Raw genomic sequence first — 20,900 nt, 5'->3', positions numbered from 1 at the left:
AGGTGGCCCACATCCACCAGCCTGGTATTGTGGGCCACTGCTTCCTTTTGAGCTCTTAATGGCCGTTTCCTTCTAAACACTTGAGGCCCATATGAATCATTCAAAAACATCCAGCAAGGCATCACTCTTATTATTCCCGGCCCCTTACTTGATGAAGAATTAGCAGCAAACAAACCACTCTGGGGGCAAAAAACAAGAAAGAACCAGAGTTTTTGACTTTATTCAAGTCAATGAAAAGACACTATGGTTTTCATTCGGAATACCAGAATTTGACTTTATTTAAGTCTATGAGTGTCAAACCTTTTGAGTTTGCCCTCCTTTCTGAACTCATTGGCTGCCATCACTTCTGTGTGCATGTGTGCACTGTGCAGCCTATTGCTGTATTTGTAAGGATCTGTGGCCTGGGGCATTAATCCAGTACAGTATTGGCACTGGAAGATTATCAGAACAGCACGCCTTGGACTCCCTCTTAAAGCCAGCCAGGGAAAGAGGCAGGAGGAGAAGCTGCTGTGGCAAGAAACCCCACTTGGCCCCTCTGCAGCTTCCATGATTAGTGATTGCGGGGGCGGGGGGCGGGGCTGAAGTACTGTATTTATCCGAATAAAAGAAGACTCTGAATTTAATATGACACGCTTCAAAAGCAGAGGTTAAATAGAGGTTACTAGCGGACCCGCACAGAGCATCTGTGCGCTTTCGGTCCGGCAGTTTCCCCCTCCTGCCCAGGTCTCTCCTCTCTCCCCCTCCCTCCAGCCCCGCACTCTCTTGTGCTCCCCGCTTCCATCCCCCCCCCCACGGAGCCACACCAGGCGGCGGGCAGCCAAAAAGAGCCCCGCCGCTGCCGTTACCACATGTTGCCCACTCAACCCTGCCAGCAGCACTTCCCGCCTCCTCCCAGCCCGGGCTGCAGCGGTCACAACCGCAGCCGGCTGCCGCCACCTCCTCACAGCGGCTGGGCTGCCCCTGGCCACTCCAAGCAGCGGGCGGCCAAAAAAGGCCCCGCCACCACCGTTACTGTCCGTTCCCCTCACCCTTGGCAGCCTGCCAGGGCCAGTCTGTTCTACTGCCTCCCGCCTACTCCCAGCCCAGGCCGCGACGCGACGGTCGCAACCGTGGCTGGGCTAGGCTGGCAGCAGCTGCCGCCGCCTCCTCACAACAACCGAGCACGGCGGGAGCTAACGTATGGCTGGAGCCGCTGCCACCCCCCCCCCCGCAGCTGCATCTCAGCTCGCGTTGCGAGCCGCCTCCACCCAGCCAATCCCTATGGCTCCCGCCTCCCAGCCAATCCGGCGCTTCATCTGGGTTGCTGCCGGGACGCATCCCCACAGGCACGTCTACGAGAATTAAATACATTCATACCTGCTCTTACTCGAAAGGAACAGGACTCTGAATTTAAGACAACCTCCTGATTTCTCATATTAAAAAAACTGGGGGTGGGCGTCGGGGTGGGGACCTTCTCTTTGATTTAGGTAAATGCAGTACTGAACTTCTGCTGTTGTTGGGGGGGGGGGATATACCTCTGGCTCTGTTTGCTGTATGATCCTCTCCTAGCCTGGGAAGAATTTTACACATAGCCCTGCCCCAGCAGGGACACCCTGCATTATTAGAAATGCTGATCTAAAGTTTCTCTATGCAGCCTCAAGCACGTGTAATTTTCAGATTTTAGTGCTGTGCATTTTTTCCTGTTGCACTCTCATTTGATTTCCAAAATGCCTTGTTTGGAAGTGGTGAATTGCAGCCTGGTTTGTCATGTAAAATATTCTGAGCTGCTGCACTGGAGCTGTGCCTAGCAGGCACATTAAAAATGTCTGCCTGAATGAGGATCAGTTGAACAAAGTCCTCTTTGTTGCCCCACCCAGCCTTTTGTAGAGTGTCAGAAATTAAATGTATGCAGGGAAGAATGAGCAGCACTGCAGTGTGATTTCACTTGTGCTATAGCCAGGTGGAGATCTGAGAGAAGTGTTCTGGATACTTGGGAGATGAGGGAAATGTGATAGTGCTGGTAAACAACATTTACTCCATTGGTGCATCTGTGGAACTTTCTGGCATTTCTCCCAAGGCGTTTAATAATCGGCTTTTGTCCTTGTGTGCTTTTTGAATGGCCATTTGTATGAGAAGATTGGGATAATACTCTTTTTGCTCTTTTGTTCATTCAGTTAGTGTTTTCAACCCAGCCTATCCCAAAAGTCTAGGGATGGGCAGCAACACTTTGCAATAATTAAACTGCATTTCAATAGCTCAGGACTCCATGACTGCAGAACTTCACCCCACCAGATCAGCATGGGACCAACTGGAGTAGGATGCCTGCAGGCATCCTACTCCAGCTTATTTTGAATGGCAGGGATTCAGAATTGTTCGGATGTGACCGTGGCACTAGACTGCATTCTATGCTGATCACCACAGTGTACCATTCTATGTATCATTCTATGCTGATCACCACATTGTGTACCACAGAGTTGGTTGTCAAGGACAGCAGTAGCCATTTGGGTCCAGATGCTAGAAAAGAAAAATTGACTGAAGCATCAGATATTCTCTGTTTTGTCTAAACAGTAATTTATGTGCTCACACACACCCCTTAGTGTTTAATAATGATACAAAAAAGTCAGATTGGCTTGATCTTCATGGTTGCATTCCACTATGGAGGCAGAGGATTGCTAGTATAAGTGAATGCCTCTTGCCAACACTTAGGTCAACTTCCTTTCTCTAGTCCAACTCTGTTAACTAAAGGCATTTCTGTATGGAGATATTTATTATTATTATCATTATTCTTAGTCATTCAATTTCTATACCACCCTTCCAACATGGCGGTTTACACAGAGAAATAATAAATAAATAAGATGGATCCCTGTCCCCAAAGGGCTCACAATCTAAAAAGAAACATAAGATAGAGACCAGCAACAGTCACTGGAAGTACTGTGCTGGGGGTGGATAGGGTCAGTTACTCTTTCCTGCTAAATGAAGAGAATCACCACGTTAAAAGGTGCCTCTTTGCCAAGTTAGCAGGGGAAGTATGCTTTGCAGGTATAGGGTGAGTGCACCTGATACTGTCAAGGACCGTGCAGATCCAGAACAGACTAGGAGGATTAACTGGGGCAGCATAATATCAGTAACACCAGAGTCTCACACTTAAAAGCATAGAGGTACTTCCGAGCTACCCATAGTCTAGAACCCCAACCATTGTCTGAGCTTCCAAATCTACAACAAGCAAACTACATTACAGAGCTGCTTGCTTGCTTTTATTTTAATAATCTTTCAGCACTCATATTTATAAATTTATTCCTGACTCCATTGTATAGCAGCTTCTGGAGATGGAGGAATGGCTGGAATGGTGGTTTGTCGATTCAGATATTACACTGAACCAACATTAGCACAAAACATGGCTTGCAAACCTACTTCAAATAATGGTTTCTGGTTTTGGTTTGCCAGCAGTTTGCAAACCATGGTTGTCAATTGACATTCCACAAAACCATAGTTAAGCTTCCTTAACTATAGTTTGATTTGATATTGTGTGAGCCCCTGTGTCATTGCTCCCACAGTTGTAGAGAAGTGTCCAAAATGTCCTGAAGTGGACGAACTGAAAGCATGGGGGGCGGGGGAAGGAGGAGGGCAAGAGGGATGTTTGCTGATTGAGTCATCACCCTTTCTTATGGCCATCTCCACTCTAGTTTTCAAGAGTCCAAATGTACCGGGTTGTTTTCCATCTGTAGTCATCATTTTGTGTGTGTGTCATTTAATTCAGCAATTGAACAGCAATAGCTAGTATCCAGAGTGATGCTAGTGTAAGGCAGAATTAGCACAGCCGTCTCCCCAGAAAGCCTGTGATGGTGTTTCACTTCCAGAAGGGCTGTAAACCCAACTTATTTTGGAAGGCATTTGACTAATCTGGTTCATGCATTTTGTTGTGTGTGTCTTCTCATTGATAGTGGTGTTTTCACACTAGTGGTTAGTAGCCTGTGCAACCTAAAAATGTTGCATCTGATCTGACTTGACAAAAAAACCCAAAAACAAAAAAACCCACCACCAGAAGGGCACAACATGATGGGTTGTGTCAGATTGGAAATCTAACATTTCCTGACACTTCTGTAGGACTAGGTTAAATGGCCAGCATGCGGCGTCTCAGCTGAGAGGTACTACACTGGCCATTTAACTTTCAAATGGCCTGTGCAGCATCTCTCAGCCTTGGAATGAATAAGCAAGGCTTTAGAACAAGCAGATGGTGTTTGTCTGAGGTTGTTCATCCTTCACTGTCTTCTAGAAGGACTGTGAACCCCATTTTCTCTGGAAGGCATTTGGCTGATCTGGTCAGTATATTTTGTTGTGTGTGTTCATTGGCAGTGTTGCTTTTATAGTAATGGCTAGCATCCAGAGTGATGCTCGCGGAACACAGACTTAGCGCAGCAACCATTTCCTTCCCAAGTGGCCTATTAAGGTATCCCTCAGCAACAGCGTGGACTGCAGTGTGGGCAGCTTCAGGGGAGAGCTCAGAACCAAGTGGAGCTCTGCCATAGGTGCCTCCATCTGGTTTCTGGGCTCTCCTTCCTCTCCCTGCAGCCACCCACATCATTGTCAAGGGTCTTTTGGCAATGCCTTATTGGGAGGCTTGATGAGTTTCTCAGGAAGGAGGTGACTGTTGCGTTAAGTTTGCCATTTGCTAGCAGCACTCTGGATGCTAACCAGTAGGCTATGCATTCGTGTTGGTCTGACTGGCATGTCAGACTTAATATGCCCTCTGTCTGGCATTATCAGAAGGAGTTCCACCTTGGCAAGAGGGATGCCCAATGTTCAGAAACCTGGCTAAAAATCCCTTCTGTCGTGGCAGGCCAAGTTAAAGATGTCACAGCCAGATTGCCCTCACATCCAGGCCAAGTTAAATGGCCAGCAAGCCAGACCTGCTCACTGTGGTCAGTATTCTAGTTTTTTGCCGTGAAAGGACTCTAGAATGCAGACAGCTCAAGTGTGCTCATCTGGTCATGTTGGGCAAATTTCTTTTCAAAAAAACACACTGCATGGCACATATTTAAAAATCACATATTATGGCTACCTCCTTCAGCTGTGTTGGCATTGCAGTAGTTCCATGAAGGCCCTCTGCATATTGGCTTCCTCCCAGAGCTAGCCAATTGTGTCTAGCTACTCCCATGCTGCTGCTATAATATGCATGATTAAGCCTTTTGCTCTAAATCCAAAATAATTTTGCAAGGGGGAAAAAAAAGCTTAATCCTGTGCAGGGCAAAGACTTTACATCAATTATCCTAGCCAAACAAAGAGTACTGATGTGCAGGAATATCCAGTGACTACCATGGGGGAAGTGGCCATGTATGTTGGCTCTCACTGTCAAGTGAGTGACACTTACCAGATGCTCAGTTAAGTAGCATTGTGTGCACACATTGAAACCCACACACTGGCTTTCTTGGACTCTCCTGTTTCTACCTTCATGTTTAGTTGCCAGAATAGCTGGATACTTGATGCTGATACCCAAGGTATTTTGAAATAGCCAGTCCTATATACAGAGCTATTATGCAAATTTATTAAGCATTCCATAATTACATTGATTGCTGCTGATATGTCCCTGTGCTCTGCTACTTTGTTTTTTATGTCATGTATTTTAATGATACTTTAACTGTATTTTAAATTGATTCATGTACACTACTTTGAGCAACTGATGGGAAAGTGGTTTATTAATCAAGTAGTGTAATGCTGATACCTAGAGACTTCAGCAGTGTACCTGGTTTGTCCCCTCTATACTTCCAAGCTACAGTTTAAATTGCAATTTGAGGCAACCTTTTCCAGATTTTCTGATAGCAGAGACTGAAAGCTGCCCAAAAATTAAGCTTAGGGTACACCTACGTTTCCTTTTTAAATACCAGTATCCAACTCCCACATTAGCTTCAGCAATTAAGTACTTCTGCACTGTGTGCATGTTGTCACTTGAGGATTAAGCAAAAGCAAGCTGTTATCTACCTACTGTCTCCATCAATGTGGTGTATCATATCCTTCTCTGTGTTTTTTTTTTAAATTACACTCCAGACAGTTTTACCTTGAAATGCAGTAGTCTCCTCCTGATAGAATCATGTCATTTTGAGCATCAGTATTCAAGAAACATGTTGAGGGATTGGAAAATTCAGAGGAAAGGCTAAAGAAACTGGTCTTGTTACATTTCAGCCTGGAGCATCAATGGCCAGCTGGCAGCCACAGGCCAGATGCAACTTTTGAAGCTATTCTTGTCTGGACTTTTGTGGACGTACCAGATTTTAATCAAAGTGTCCTAAAATTATGTTCATTGAAAAATGTTTTGTGTGAGAAATCCTGCAATTTCACATTACAGCTCTTTGGCTTTGCATATACCCTCATCAATAGCTGCTCAAAGAACAGTGGAGCAGTCTATATATATTTAATATGCATTGTAAAATATGGCTATTGCATGCATGTCCCTTTAAGGCAACAACAAATATTTATATATCGCTTTTCAACAAGTTTCCAGAGTGGTTTACATAGTGAAACAACAAATAAATACGATGGATACCTGTCCCCAAAAGGCTCACAAACTAAAAAGAAAATAAGGTAGACACCAGAAACAGTCACTGGAGGTACTGTGCTGGGAGTGGGGGATAGGGCCAGTTACTCTCCCCCTGCTAACTAAAGAGAATCGCCATGTTTACAAGGTGCCTCTTTGCCCAGTTAGCAGGGGTTAGGCAAAGGACCATTGTCAGTATGCCTCTGGAGGGAATATTTTAAGAAGCATGTTCTTCATCCCATCCAAGGCAATTACTTTTGTGAGTCAAAGCTGAGATTCTCAGGATATTGTATTCTGTCCTGAATACCAAGGTCTGCTGTTGTGCAATATGATGGCGGAAGCATAGCCCTGATTAGATTGGGGTAGGCAACACCAAGCAAGCATCACTCCCTGAACTTTCCCCAGAAAGTTCCTCTGTGCTCAGTAGTAATGGATAAGCTTGGTGGGGGCTGTGCGTAGGTAAGGTGCATTTTTCTTCCATTCACTAGTGTGCATAAATGCAGTGCAGAGTGCTTTTCTTCTTAATGTTCCATACAAGAACAGTGACTCAATCTTTTCTGGAAAGTGCCATAGAACTATTTCATTTGCTTAGTCTCATGTTGTCCTTGATGTAGTGAAACCTCTTTCTAGGTAATAGAGATGCCTGATTTTGTACATAATGAATAGAAACCCGGTTCAGTGTTCCCCATTTCCACCCTCCGAGCAGAGAGCATTCATTATTTAGAGCACTTTTAATTGCAAAGATTGTAAAGATAGCACGCCTGATAGAGTTGCATGTGCTTGGGACTGGGAGTTGAGAATGGGCTAAGCAGTACAGTTGCCACATTGCTGAAGAGCAAATGCTTTCAAAATACTGTGTGTTGTCTGGCTAGGAAATATAGCCTTGCAAGGGGAGGGGGCAGTAGTTCCATCCTCCCTTCCTGCTGGTTCAGAGTTTGGAGTGGGGTTGGTTGGTGTGGGACCACTACAGAATTCCCTCCCACCTTTAAAAAAAAAATTATGTACAAACCTTTCCTTTCCCAGGTTTGTGCTTGTATTTGCTTTGTGCCTGAATCAAATCACCCCTGATTTGATTTTGGATTTGGATCGATTCAGATCACTTATGAAGGTCCTAGGGCAGGCCTGCTCAACTTCGGCCCTCCTGCTGATGTTGGCCTACAATTCCCATAATTCCTGGCTATTGGCTGCTGTGGCTGAGAATTATGGGAGTTGTAGTCCAAAAACAGCTGGGGGGCCTAAGTTGAGCAGGCCTGTCCTAGGGGAACCAAATTTGGGTGGTGTGTAGGTCCCCATGGGTGCCACCTACCACCCAAATTTCAAGACAGTGAGGCACTTGGTTGATTTTTAATGATTTGTTTAAAAAGTCTTTACTGATTTTGTATATTTCCGCCATAGGAAATAATGAGGAATTGAAGTCGCCCTATTCTAACCCTAACATGGATCCCCAGCTTTAATTTAAAAAAGAAAGAAAGGAAAGCTAGGCCCTTGTAGAAGTGGAATTACGGAGCAAAATGTGAGGTCATTATTTTTCAAATGTTTGGATTCTTTGGTGTATAATAATCTTTACTCATAATGAATTCCTGTGAGGATTCATTACACACTTTCATTTCTTCTGTTCATTTTGACCCCACTGCTTTGCGGGTGGGGGTGGGGAATTAGTGGCATCCCATGTACCAACTACGCCTGCAAGCCACAAGGTACTCAGTTTCTATTTTAGGAATTTTTGAGGTGTTTAGACTTTTTAGTATGTAATGAATCCTCGTGTAGTGTAGTGGCTAGAGTGCTGGACTAGGACCGGGGAGACCCGAGTTCAAATCCCCATTCAGCCATGATACTAGCTGGGTGACTCTGGGCCAGTCACTTCTCTCTCAGCCTAACCTACTTTACAGGGTTGTTGTGAGGAGAAACCTAAGAATGTAGTACACTGGGCTCTCTGGGCTCTTTGGAGGAAGAGCGAGATATAAAATGTTTTTTTAAAAAAATATGAGGAAAGGTTATTAGACACCAAAGAGTCTAAACACTTGAAAAAATTCCTAGAACATAAACTGAGTAGTACCCCACTGCCTTGCGGGTGGGAAGGGGTGTACATGGCAGTTGACAGTTGGCACTGTCCAAAGACAGTAAAAATGAATAGAAGAAATGAAGGTGTGTAAATAATCCACATAGGGATTCATTGAGGAAAAATTATTATACACCAAAGAATCCAAACACTTGAAAAATAGTGATTGCACATTTTGCTCCATAACTTCACTTCAACAAGGGCTAGAGCTTAGCTTTTTTTTAAAAAAAAAGGAATCTGAGAAAATATCCGGATCTCAAATAGATTTGAATTGAATCTGGCGCAATTAGATTTGAACCCAAATCTAGCCAATGGACCACAGGGGTGATTTGTTCTGTCTCCAAATCACCTGAATCAGCTAGATTTGGCTACAAATCAATTTGTACCCTAATCGATTCACACATCCCTACTGAATTATACTTTTAGTGCTGTTTAGGAAGCTGCCTTTATACTGAGACAGATCATTGGTCCCTCTAGCTCAGTTTTGTCTGCTCTGACAGTGGTCCTCCAGGGTTTGACAGGAATCTTTCCCAGCCCTAACTGGGGATGCCAGGGATTAAACCTGGGACCTTCTGCATTCAAAGCAAATGTTCTGCTGCTGAGCTATGGCCCCATTCCTGCTGCAGAGAGGCCAGATTGACTCACCCAGCCCTGCCATCTACTACCCTAACCCTCCAGCATTCTAATGAATTGTCCCATTTTGTCACAAAGGCAATCTTATATTGAGTAGATGGAGTTCTCCTTCTGTTCATTTGTCAAGTTGGAAAAATTCTGAGTAGCTTTAGCACAGCCAAGAACAAGGCATTGCTATGTAATGCAATGCATTGCTGGTGGGTTTGTTTTTGTTTTTGTTGGGTATAGGAGGTGAGAGAGAGAGAGAGAGAGAGAGCGAGAGCGTGTATTGGCTAGATATTGTTCAAAATGCATGTCAAGCTTCATAACTGCACACTTCAAGATGGAAGCCCTGTGGTGAGAGCAGGTTGCCAAGTCCCAAATAAAATAAGGGAACTCCAGAGGAAATAAACCTCTTTTGGTTATTGCTGCTATGTAAGGTTGGCTGTTTGTGCTTCAGGAATGTGGAATACAGGAAAAGGGCCACCCTGATGGACCTGGTCTGCCAGTTCCTCAGCAGACCAGGTCAGGTGTAGTAAGAACAATAACAAAATAAAAGGTCAGCTGTGCAGAATGGAGTGTGACTGGCAAGCACATTTGTAACTGGAACCCAATGTTGAAAGACTGCAAGGAACAGTTAAATTATTCATAGTGAAACAGGCACATGCAAGAGTGCCTTTATGTTTACTAGAGCGGAAGGGGAAAGTGGCAACAGCTGACAAAGTTAAAGGAAATGATCACATTAATATATGCAATAGGAGAACAAAGGGAAATGAGACCTGAAAAAGTCTGCTGGATAAATGAGAATTATAAAATGGCTCAGACTTAGCAATATTTTAATGCTGACAAAAGAAGGCAGAAAAATCTCTGTCTTTGCATCACTGAAAAGCTTGGTGTAGTTTCGGTTATCTGTTGCTTTCCAGGAATGGAGAACCTTAGCATCCCATCTCTGTTTCTACTGGTCTCTTGTGACTTACTCGTTGTCCTTATGAATGATGGCTCTGGTATGCTTTTGGAATAGCTCTGGCATCATTCCCAAGTAAAGCATTACAAATGTTGGCCAAGTCAAAATATGTGGTTGCCAGGTCCTTGCCCCTCTGTTTCAGCACAATCTTATACATCTTTACTTGGGAGCACGTCCCACATTGTTCAGTGGGACTTGCTCACCAGGTAAGTGTGCATGGAATTGCAGTTTAAACCCTCTTTGTCTCCATGCAGTTCGGGATATTTCTGTGCTTCCCCTCACTCCCAGATTTTGGCACTGGGTGAGCCTGCAGGGATGGTATCCACAGTTGTGCAGGTGAACTCCCTGCAGCTGTCAGGCAAATTCTCCTGACCCCTCTTCCAGCACCAAATCTAGAGCTAGGAGAAGAGCAGGAGATTGTTTTGGTGTTTTGTCGGTGAGATACTTAAGGTATCTCTGCTGATCAATGCCAAAACGTTCAGACTGTCTGGAGTTAGAGCGAAAGGCTGAGCCTTCTTTTGGCACTGGATGAGTGAGTTGCTTGGAGTGCCTTGACCATTCGACACCAGAATGGATCTCCTCATAAGCTTGGAGCTGGAGAAGTGTGCAAGGTTCTTCCTTTTAGTTGTGCTGCATCCTCTGAAGTTCAGTGTAACTGTGGGAATGATCCTGTGGGAAGCTGGCGAGTGAGGCTGGTGTTCCTCTTGTTGCTTTTGCCGGTAGGCAGTAGTACACTAGTTATAGTTGAAAGAAATGTGGAAACCTGTTCCTGTGGGTCATTCCCCCCCACCCACACACACACATACTTGTATCCCACGTTTTCCTCCAAGGAGCTCAGAGCGGTATACATGGTTATTTTTATCTTCACAACAACCCTGTGTGGTAGGTTAGACTGAGAGATACATGACTGGCCCAGAGTCACCCAGCAAGTTTCATGGTTGAAACAAGACACTACATTTTCTCGATGAAAAATTAGCAGAACTGTGCTGAAAAGCACTTGGTGTTCTGAGGTAGAGCTTGGTGGCTAAGAAGAACCTAAGTACAGAAGCTGTTGTGTTGTCCCTTGTCTCCCAAGGAACACAGAGAAGCAACTAACATTCATAATTCTGAAAGCACAAACCCTCCAAGGTCTCTCCTCTCCTCTCTGCCTCTACATTAGTTAAGTAGAGACAGAAAGTAAGTAGAGACAGAAAGCTAAACTAGACCTTATGCTTGTTACTGGGGATGTGCACGGAACCAGCGGGGGGGATAACTTTAAGGGTGGGGGAGGGTGCACTCCCCCCACTGGTGTTTCCCCCATCAAAAGTAGCCCATGTGTACATTGGTGTGTGCACCGTCATGCATGTGCCCACTGTGTGCATAGGCTAATTCCGGGATGGGGCAGCAGGGAGGTGCACGGCTGCCTTGCCGTAGCGGTTTCTAAGCGAGCGTTGGTGGGGGAAACGTGCACATGGGGCGGGAGGGGGAAGTGATCTCAGGTTTAGTTTTTTTCTTGAATCCTTGCCTGGGTAGCCTACTTAAAGGATGAATCAACTGGTGATGACAGTAAGAGGAGTCTGCTTGGGGAGAAGAGTGGAAACCTTTCTAGTATGTGCCTAACTATGAAGGATGTGTGTATTGGAGGGTGATTGAGATTTCTGCTGCATCTGTTAAAGCCAGTCTCATTAAGTGGGGAATCATGGGTATGTCTACTAACATGTGCATGTAAATATTCCCAGATTTCTTGCATGCTATCCTGAATAAATTTTACTCCAACATGATAGGCAGATGGTATGTTTTATATGTGGAAAATATAAAACACCCTGTTTAATGGGTGCATTATTTCAGAAATGTTACATAATCTGCTTGCCCACTGTTGTGGCGGGTGCGGGGGGGGCACTGTCGGGCTGAGCTATAGCCTGTGCATGAAACATTGGAAGACAACCCCCCCCCCTTTTTTTTTTTGCTTCCTTTGATGCATTCTGCAAAAAGGTCATCACTTTCAGATGTTTGGAAGAGTGTCAAGAGGAGAGAGGCATTATTCACATCCATCTGTTGAGGACAGAACAAGAAGCAATTATTGTTGGAGTTTCAGTTGCAGAAAGGTAGAAGTGGTGTAGTCTGATGGCTAAGAGTGAGAGTTGGGAAGCCCCATGATACAGATCTTGCTGTCATCAACCCCACCGCCCACTGAGATCTGCTGGAGAGGTCCGTCTGCAGCTGCCACCAGCTCGTCTGGGGGCCACTCAGGGACAGGCCTTCTCCGCTGCTGCCCCGAGGCTTTGGAATGCACTCCCTAGTGAAATAAGAGCCTCCCCATCTCTGACAGCTTTTAAAAAGTCTTTAAAAACACATTTCTTCACCCAGGCTTTTAATTAATGTTGTTTTAATGGTTTTAATGCTGTTTTAAAATATTATTTAAAACATTTTAAATTGTTGTAGTGTGTGTCCCCCCCCATTTTTGTCTTAACAAATGTTTTACTTTGTTTTTATTCTGTTGTAAACTGCCCAGAGACGTAAGTTTTGGACGGTATGAAAATGTTTTAATAAATAAATAAATAAAATCATAAGCTGTCTAGCTGGCCTTGTGTAGGCCACCATCATTCAGCTTCAACTGTCATTTTCCTGCATTGTGGTATAATTATACTGATCTTAGCTTTATATTCTCCCAGTAATCCTTACAACTCTGAATGTGAAAACTCTAAAACTACTATAAAAATGCCAAATACAGGCAAACCTCGTTACTCGCTGGGGTTCCATTCCTCGCCTGTTACGGCGAGTAGTGAGGCATGGTGCCTATGGTGAAAGGGGCTGTGGTTAGGTTCCTGGATTGAATAGGAAGGGTAAGAAGTGTCCAAACACAGGAACAGCAACAACTGTACCTTGCTTCTTGTGCCCAGCAATGCCCCCCCCGAACCTTGAAAAATAGTCAACCTTTTTAAAACAGATATTATCCACAAAATGGCTCCTGCTTACATGCTGCTTAGAAATGTCTAGAAAATGATGGCAGGAATTGATCTCATGGTCAATTCCAGCTCCTTATGAATCACGGATTCATGGGTTTTAACCCTTTAGTATCTGTGGATAATGAAATCCGGTGTCAATTTGACACCCGCTGATATGTGTAGAAGGAGAGTCTGCGAATAGCCAGGTTTCCCTTTATTACTTGCTGGTAGAAACATCAGTAAGGTTTTATTAGTTGAAATAAAATTCTTTGGAAAGTTGGGGATTCTCCTTCCTTGGGAACTTTCAAGAAAAATTTAGGAAGGCATTTATTGGAGAATGTCTTACGTGCATTTGACAGATGGAGAGTTCAAGGCTCTCTTTGCCTAGCTAAGGAGGCTGTTTCCACAGAGATGGAGATAGGCAGCTGATGAGTCACTTAACCAGATTCTTCCACCTGCTGAGGACAGGTGGATAGTAATTTGGGAAGAAGCCTTCTTGATGGTGGTACTTCATTTGCAGAATATCCTCTCAAGGACCATATGCCTAGCGTCTACTCTTGTAGCTTTTTGGTGCGATGCAGTTCTTATTCATTGTTTGTTTTGGTTCTCTCTTCCCCCCATTTGTTTTTATGATGAATTTGTAAGCCACCTTGAGACCTTTAGCAATAAGGGAAGGTTATAAATCCCCCAAATACATAAAGTTACTGTTTCTGCTTCTGAATTTGGAATTTTACTTGGATTCTTATCTGCTGCTGTGCTGTCTTGTGTGTGGTTTTTTTGTTTTGTTTTATGTTATGGCTTATTGTCTCTTTTCGCTTGTGTTTATTGTAAGCTGTCTCAAACAATTTCAGAGAAGGGGAATATACATTTTTATCAAATCTTTTGAAGGGGTAGCTGTATAAGTCTGTTGCAACAAAAGCAGCAAAGAGCCTTGTGGCACTGTAAAGATTGCACCATAAACCTTTTTGGCTAAGTTGGACTCTAGTCCACAAAAAGCTTGTGCTACAATAAATGCATCTTGTTCTCCTAAGTGGCTTTAGTATTTTAAATCTGCATCATGCTCATAGGGCAATGAGCCAGTTCTAAAATGACTTGTTTTTCTGTCTTCCACATCTATCTTTAGTGGGAAGAAAAGTGCATGTTAAAAGCTGAACACCACTGATTCAGCTGAGCTGCTGTTGAGGGAACCATGTGTTTGACTTCTTGCCCCCAATGGACAGTGCTTTCTCTGTATCTTCCTGCTGGCGTGCGGATTGAGGCAGTAGGAAACTCCCACATGGCTGTGTCTTTGTTCTTTTTAACTCGGTAGTTTCATCATCATTTAAGCATCTGAATGCACGTGTGCACTCCAGTCCCCTCAAGCAGGCCATCCTTGCCGGTGTATCTGTTTAATCCTTCTTTCGTTTAAGACCCCTATGACTGAAAATTAGAAATTAAAGCAAGATTTGTTCAGACTTTGCATCCCAAAAACTGAAAATGGCCAGCTGATGATGGCACATAAAATTATTGCTTCCAATTATTTATTTTATTTATTTATTACACTCGTGTCTCTGGGTGGTTCACAAGGCTACTCAAATTACCATTTGAGTAAATCTGCTATATGCTTTCATTGGTGTCTTCTGTCCTTGCACCAGCTCTGTGAAATGGGCCATTAATTTTTACAGAGGGAGAACTGTGACTGGCTTGCACAAGGTCACTCAGTGAATGAGGCCTGTCTAGAACCCCCTCCAACTTGTATGCTATTGGATTCTGCTGCTAGCTAAAATATAAATTGTTTAGTTGCTGGGCAAGATTTGTCTCTGTATGTGTTGCCTATAAAAAGTCCCTATGGCAGAAGACATCAGAGAGGCAGTCTGATTGAGCTCAACAACTGCCCTTGAAAATGGCATCCTTCACGGGTTTTAATCCCTGAGATTTTCTGTCCACCCCTCACTTCCCAGTCTGATCAAGGGTGAGACTCACCCTGCAGCATCAGTATTTCTGATCCCCCACCCCCGCCCCCAGCCTTTCGGCTGGTATTTGGAAAGTGCTGGGTAAATCCAAGAGCTTCCTTGGAAGCAGGTGTTGGCACTGAGCCACTGGCTTTATATGGAGGTGAGAGGGAGGTGCTAGAGTTCAGGACTTCCGTGTACAATGTCCTGTGTGCCTGGCATTGCACCTATAAAAGACAGAGTGGCACCTTTCTTTTTTGTCCAGTGTGAAGCTAGAATGTCTGGGAAGCAGTTCTGTTTCTTTTAGTCCTCATTTATGCAAAGGAAATGTGAGAACTCAGAGGAACGGACACCTCCTGGGATTGACCCAGAGTCATCCATGCATTCTGTTTCCTTTCCCCACCTCCACATGTCTTGATAGATTAACTTTCAGATAGTTGCAAATCTTAAGGCTGGTGCTGTATGAGGAATGCAGCTTGGAGTTCTGATTTAAAGGTTAGGTAATAGGCATATACTAGTGTGTGACTGAGTGTGAAAGAGAGAGAGAGTGTGTGATTTGGGGGGTGAGGGTGGGGAGGAAGTATTTAAAATGCAGAATGTCAAGTGGTAAAGATGTCACATGCATTGGTTTTAAAAAGCCAAAGAAATAGCCATCTTGTGTGCTGACCTAAATGGAAAGGTTTGTCCAAGAGGAACTCTTTCTGCAGGCTGGCAGTTTCTTGTCCTGCCTTGAGGATTCATCAACCCCAGCTCTTGCCAAGGCATTCCTGCCAGGTCGAAACTACCCCCTGTAGCTAAGAAGGAATAGCAAGTGTAACTCAAGGGGCAAGCTGTCACTAACAGAAGAGAATCTTCCAGGGGCATATCAAGGTTGGAGTCAGCCCTGAGACAGCAAAGTGAAAATGGGTCCCTGCCCCTCCATGTTCTTCTTTCGAGAGGCACTGGGGAGAGCAAAGAGCAAGCTGTCACCTAGCTGGTGGGCTCCCTTCCTCGGGGCCCCCAGGGACATTGGTCTCACTGTGTTCACTTACAGCTACCCCTGGAATTTTCTGGAATCCCCTGGTCATTAGAGCATACTGTGGGTTGGCTTCTTTCTCTCCCATGTGAATGGCAGAATGAGTTATTAGCGATTTTTAACTGTGTGAATCCATCCATTAGCTTGCTAGGTAGGTCATACTGCTGGCTTGGCAAAAAGGGCTCGCTTAACAAATTGAGCTATGACTTTCTTGAGGTTAAGTGTACTCCCTCTTGCTGTTTTTTTGTTTTTTTGTTTTTTCTTCTCAGTGTGCTGCTCTTGAAACATTTTGTCCCATGTGCCCAAGAAGTACTAGAATTCTATGCTTTAAAATATATTCTACAGTTAGAAAGCCAGCAAATCTCGGATTAAATGGCACCTGTTGAGGAAATGTGCATCGATCTACTTAATTTAATGCTTCACTTTGTTGGTGTCATTCATTTGGAGATGGGTTTGCAGAGTTAGTAGTTTCCCCCCTAATTTCTTTTACATTTGAAGGAGCAAAGGATACCCGACTGGTTGGGAATTAGGGCAGGTGGTGTAGGTGTCATAGTGGAAATGGAAAGTCTTGCCTATTTACAGCCCAGTTTGTAAGCATTTGCCTCATTCTAGCAGTGTTTTCCCCTTCTGCAACACTGAGTGCTAGAAGAGAGTCCAAATTTCCATGGCAGTTAACTAGAATAATCTAACCTGTCCCCCACAATGTACAAACAATTTTCCTGCTCGGAATCCCACCCCCAAGTTGTTTACTGTACATTGTTCAGAAGAGATAATGGCGAAGGGGAAAGGGTTAAAACTTTCTCACAGTGCCACATCCCTGATCCGATTCATTCCCCCATCTCCACCCCATAACTGCTTTAAAAAAACAGAGGTCTTTCACATCTTATTTGACGTGTGTGCCTAGTTCTCACTGAAATACAGACATGGGCTGAGGCCATACCACTTGGAGCTGCAGTTAGGAACTCACATGATTGATTGCTTTTAGTAAGGGGAAACAAATACTGTCCATAGAAAACTAGCATGTCAGGAGGAAGCGTTCTAGCTTAGTTTTCTTCCTGACATGAAAACAAGCCAGAGTTGTTGCTTGTTGTTCACAATTTCTAGAAAAAGTGGAAGATGGGGGGAGAAAATCTCAGCTGCCACTCTCATTCCTTCCCCTTCCCCCTCCATCTGCCAACTGCGTAGGACCTGTTTTCTGCCCCTGACAGTTTCTGCCTAACAAATGGTGTTTCTTTTTTACAGCATAATGATCCGGGACTTGTTGTGGTGATGGTAAACTTAGTGGTAATTTTTAATTTTCAGACTGAATTTACTCCTTTTTTGTCATCAGAGCACCAAATATGTTAGGCTTACTTTTCTCTGTTGTAGCCTTCATCCTTTCTGCTTGGTCTTTTCATTTCCCTTTTTTTCCTTTCTGTTCCTTCATGCACTCTTTTGTGTCTGATCCTTGTTCATTGAGGGTTTAATGCTCAGAAGGAATGTTTGTGTTAGAACTGCCAAAATTTGTGGAGAATCACTTCCAAATATCAAATTTCTAATATTATCCAAACTTGATTCCCCCTCCTCCCTTCCTCCAACACGTGGTGGGTGTTAGCAGTTGCTTCGGCAATTTTCATAGTTAATTGAAAACTGAAAACTCTGACTGCCTTAGAAAGCAAAAGTACTGATGCATCCTTCATATTATGAAGGAGTTTGCCACAATCACAAACTTGGATGCCATACTTGAAGAAACCAAACCAAAACTTCAAAATGTTGGGAGGGAAAATGTATCATTTTTAATAATCTGTCATGAATTTGGTCCTTTTGCTTAAAACTGCAGTCACTGCTTCTTATACCATTGGGCATAAGATCCCCCCTTTCTCCCTCTCCTTGTTGTTGAAAGTGTGTTTTACAAAAGCTGCATTAGGAAAAAAATTGCTATTAGGCAGATAATTATTTCTGGATTTTAATCTCTCAGCCCAGGTTTCCAAATTCCAAACACAATGAAAATGGCTCTTTTTATAAGAGATTTTGATTGGGAACCAGATTAAAATTTATTTTGAAATTAAATTTTATGTCTAGAAGAATCTAGGATTCGTCTAACTTCATTTTAGTTGCACTTCAAGTGCAAAGAGCTCTTCAAGGTCCCCCTCCCCCCCGCCCTCACAATAACCTTGTGAAGGAGGTCACAGTTATTTCCATTTCACAGATAAGGAGTGGAGGCAAGGCCACACAAGTTCTTTGCAAAGGTGAGATGTGAACCCAGGTCTCTAACTGCAGCACTCTGTCAGCTGGGCCACGCTAGCTCTCAAAAGTGCTAAAGAGCTGGAAATGTTGATCACTAGCTAACTTCTTGAGACATGGGTTCTTAAAGCAATATATCTTATGCCACGTGGACTGATCAAACATCCAGTCTCCTTATTTTGGCACGATTCCAGCTTGGACATCTTTTGGCCCAAGGGTATAATATATATGTGTCTCTGTGTGTATAACAAAGAGAGAGAAATTGTTGACGCCAATCCCTTCCAAGACTGATAATAAGGGAAGTAAACGTTCTGTTTTTTCACTCAAGGTATGCACCGGATAAGGTAAGTAACTCCTTTTTTCCAGTGGCCTTACATCACAACTCACAGCGCATGTTGTGATGTAAAAATAAACAACACCCAAAGGCTGTGGTAGTCAAAGTGCTCGTCTGCCCCATTTTGCTTTGTTTGGCTGGTTATGAGTGGATTAAAAAAATGTTCGGAATCTTCAGCATAGTTTGATTAGTTTCAAAGTCAGTTTTCTTTGCAATCAGTCCTTTTCACAGCTTACAAGTAAAGAGTAGGGCAGTAAAGAGTGGCAGCATCCAGGAGGCCCATTTTGGGCTGCTAGAATCTTAAAGCTTAGCCTTGTGAAGAAAAGAGTTTGAGCTTCCTCTGAGATTGCTTCAGTGTTTTGAAATAGTAGCATGCAAACCTGGGCTTGCTGGGCATTAAAGCTTGCATTTTAAATAAATGTGATATTTCTGATAATCAATCCATGGGGTTCAAGAATACCTATTACTTTACCTCCTGAATTTGTCTTTTGTGGTCTGTGAGACTATTTTCCCACCTCCCAAATTCTTTTATTTCTGGTGTGAGGATGTATTAACCCAATAGAATATCTGTGTGGAGAGCTTCAGGCAGCCAGGGATGAAACAAAGGCAGGTCTGGCACCTGAGATGTGCCAGCTTGTGGTTGTAAGCTGTGAGAATGGCTTGTGTTTGGTTCTCTGTAGCTTACTGGTCTCTGCACTCCAAGGCAAGATCTCTAACCAACCCAAACCCAATGTGTACAAAGTGACCCACCAGAGGTTGATCTTTCTCTCCCCACAACCTGATCGGTTTGCTTTTCTTGCAGGTAGGACAGATCCCATCCCTATCGTTGTCAAGTATGATGTCATGGGCATGGGACGGATGGAAATGGAGGTAAGTAGGCCCTTGGATGTAGGCCTTGTGTCAGTGAAAGTTGAATGTACACATGTATGTGGATTAGGTCTGGAAAGATGCTTAAGCCCAGTCTTGTTTCTGACCACTTTCGTAGTCATCACTAGTGACCTGGCATTTATGTTCAGACTAGTGGCACTTGCGGAGATTCTTTCTCTCTCTTTTTAAAACCCTGTGACATGATGATAAAAAGGTTAAATTTCTTGACTTCTTCTAGAATTTGTTTTTTAAAGGAAAAGGGTGATTGACAGCAGTCAGCCATTGGAAATGCTGTCAGTGCTTAAAGTGCTGCAAAGAAAGTGTGGCAAAAAAAGTTAAAAGGGGAGGGAGGGAGAAGCCTCACCACCACTACTACTAAGGCTAACCCCTCCCTCCTCCCAAATGGCAAGTACCATCTTTTTTTGGTGACTTCATCTTGAGGACTAATTAAAAGGCTGCTTTTTTCAATAAAAATAGTGTCAGAGTACATATGCAGTCCCTCAGGAAAGGGGTCCTCCAGATATCTTGGACTACATCTCTTCATGGGAAAGGTTATTCAGCACTGTTGATTATAAGCAAGTTTGCTAAATCTAGGTACTGCCAGCACTAACGTCTCTTTAAAATCCTGTCTGAAGAACAATACATACATACATAGGTTGCTGTGCATGCTGGAAAGTTACGGTATCCTTTCTGCTTTGTAGATGAAGCCAAACACAGGTCCAGAAAACGCACTGTGTATGGAGAAGCTTATTAGGGATCATAAAATAAATGCTTTTTTATGCCTTTCAAAACCAGTTTTAAAATGCAGGAGGAAAACAATTGAATGTGCATTAAATAAGCCTACTGAGTTAGTACATAAGATACATAGTAAGTTATAGGATTTGATCCAAAACCACATATGTCAGTTTTGGATTCTTTGGACCCTTCAGAATGTCAGGATTGAGTTCAGAGTCCGGGCTTTTTTTATCAGTGAAAATCCCCATAGTAGTCTATGGGGACAGGGGTTTTTTTGTTTGTTTTTTTAAATGGCTAGAAAGGTAGCTCTGAAAGTTGGCACAGAGTTAGATATGGATGGGCCAGACTGTGTATTTAATTACAAATGAATCCGACCATCCATTGTTTTAAAATGAAAATTTTAAAATAACCAGAAATTGTACTCACAGAGAATCACAAACAAAAAACTGTCACATTTGAGAATCTCAAGGGAAGTGATGTAATACTCCAAAATGCAGCTCTGAAATGCTCCAAAATTCCCTGAATAGTGTCAGAGAACTCCAAACTGAAATAAGCCACCCTAGGTCAAGTTTGGATTATCTCCGATGCTTCGGAAACTGTCCCAATAGGACAATTTCTGATCTTCCTGATCCGATCTTGCACAGCTCTATTAAGTTATGCACTCTTACTGATCCTGTGAACTAGTCTAGTAAGTGGTTTGGGAGTTGTGCATGCTTCCATTTTGAAAT

At 43.5% G+C, this 20,900-nt stretch overlaps 1 protein-coding gene across 7 annotated transcripts in view; it reads left to right on the top strand.

Annotated features, from left to right (window-relative positions):
• Positions 1–20,900, top strand: part of GPATCH8 (G-patch domain containing 8) — a 118,849-nt gene that overhangs the window by 47,598 nt on the left and 50,351 nt on the right. For 4 of the 7 annotated variants that reach the window (XM_053260851.1, XM_053260850.1, XM_053260852.1 and 1 more), the window contains one exon: positions 19,373–19,440. In XM_053260851.1, the coding sequence (XP_053116826.1) occupies positions 19,373–19,440 (68 nt within the window). Of the gene's footprint in view, positions 1–17,255; positions 17,298–19,372; positions 19,441–20,900 lie in introns of all 7 variants that reach the window. The other 3 variants (XM_053260856.1, XM_053260854.1, XM_053260855.1) reach the window with 1 other exon arrangement.

Source organism: Hemicordylus capensis, chromosome 6 (assembly GCF_027244095.1).
Source record: "Hemicordylus capensis ecotype Gifberg chromosome 6, rHemCap1.1.pri, whole genome shotgun sequence".
Taxonomy (NCBI): Eukaryota; Metazoa; Chordata; class Lepidosauria; order Squamata; family Cordylidae; genus Hemicordylus; species Hemicordylus capensis.
This window is presented reverse-complemented; position numbering and strand designations above follow the sequence as displayed.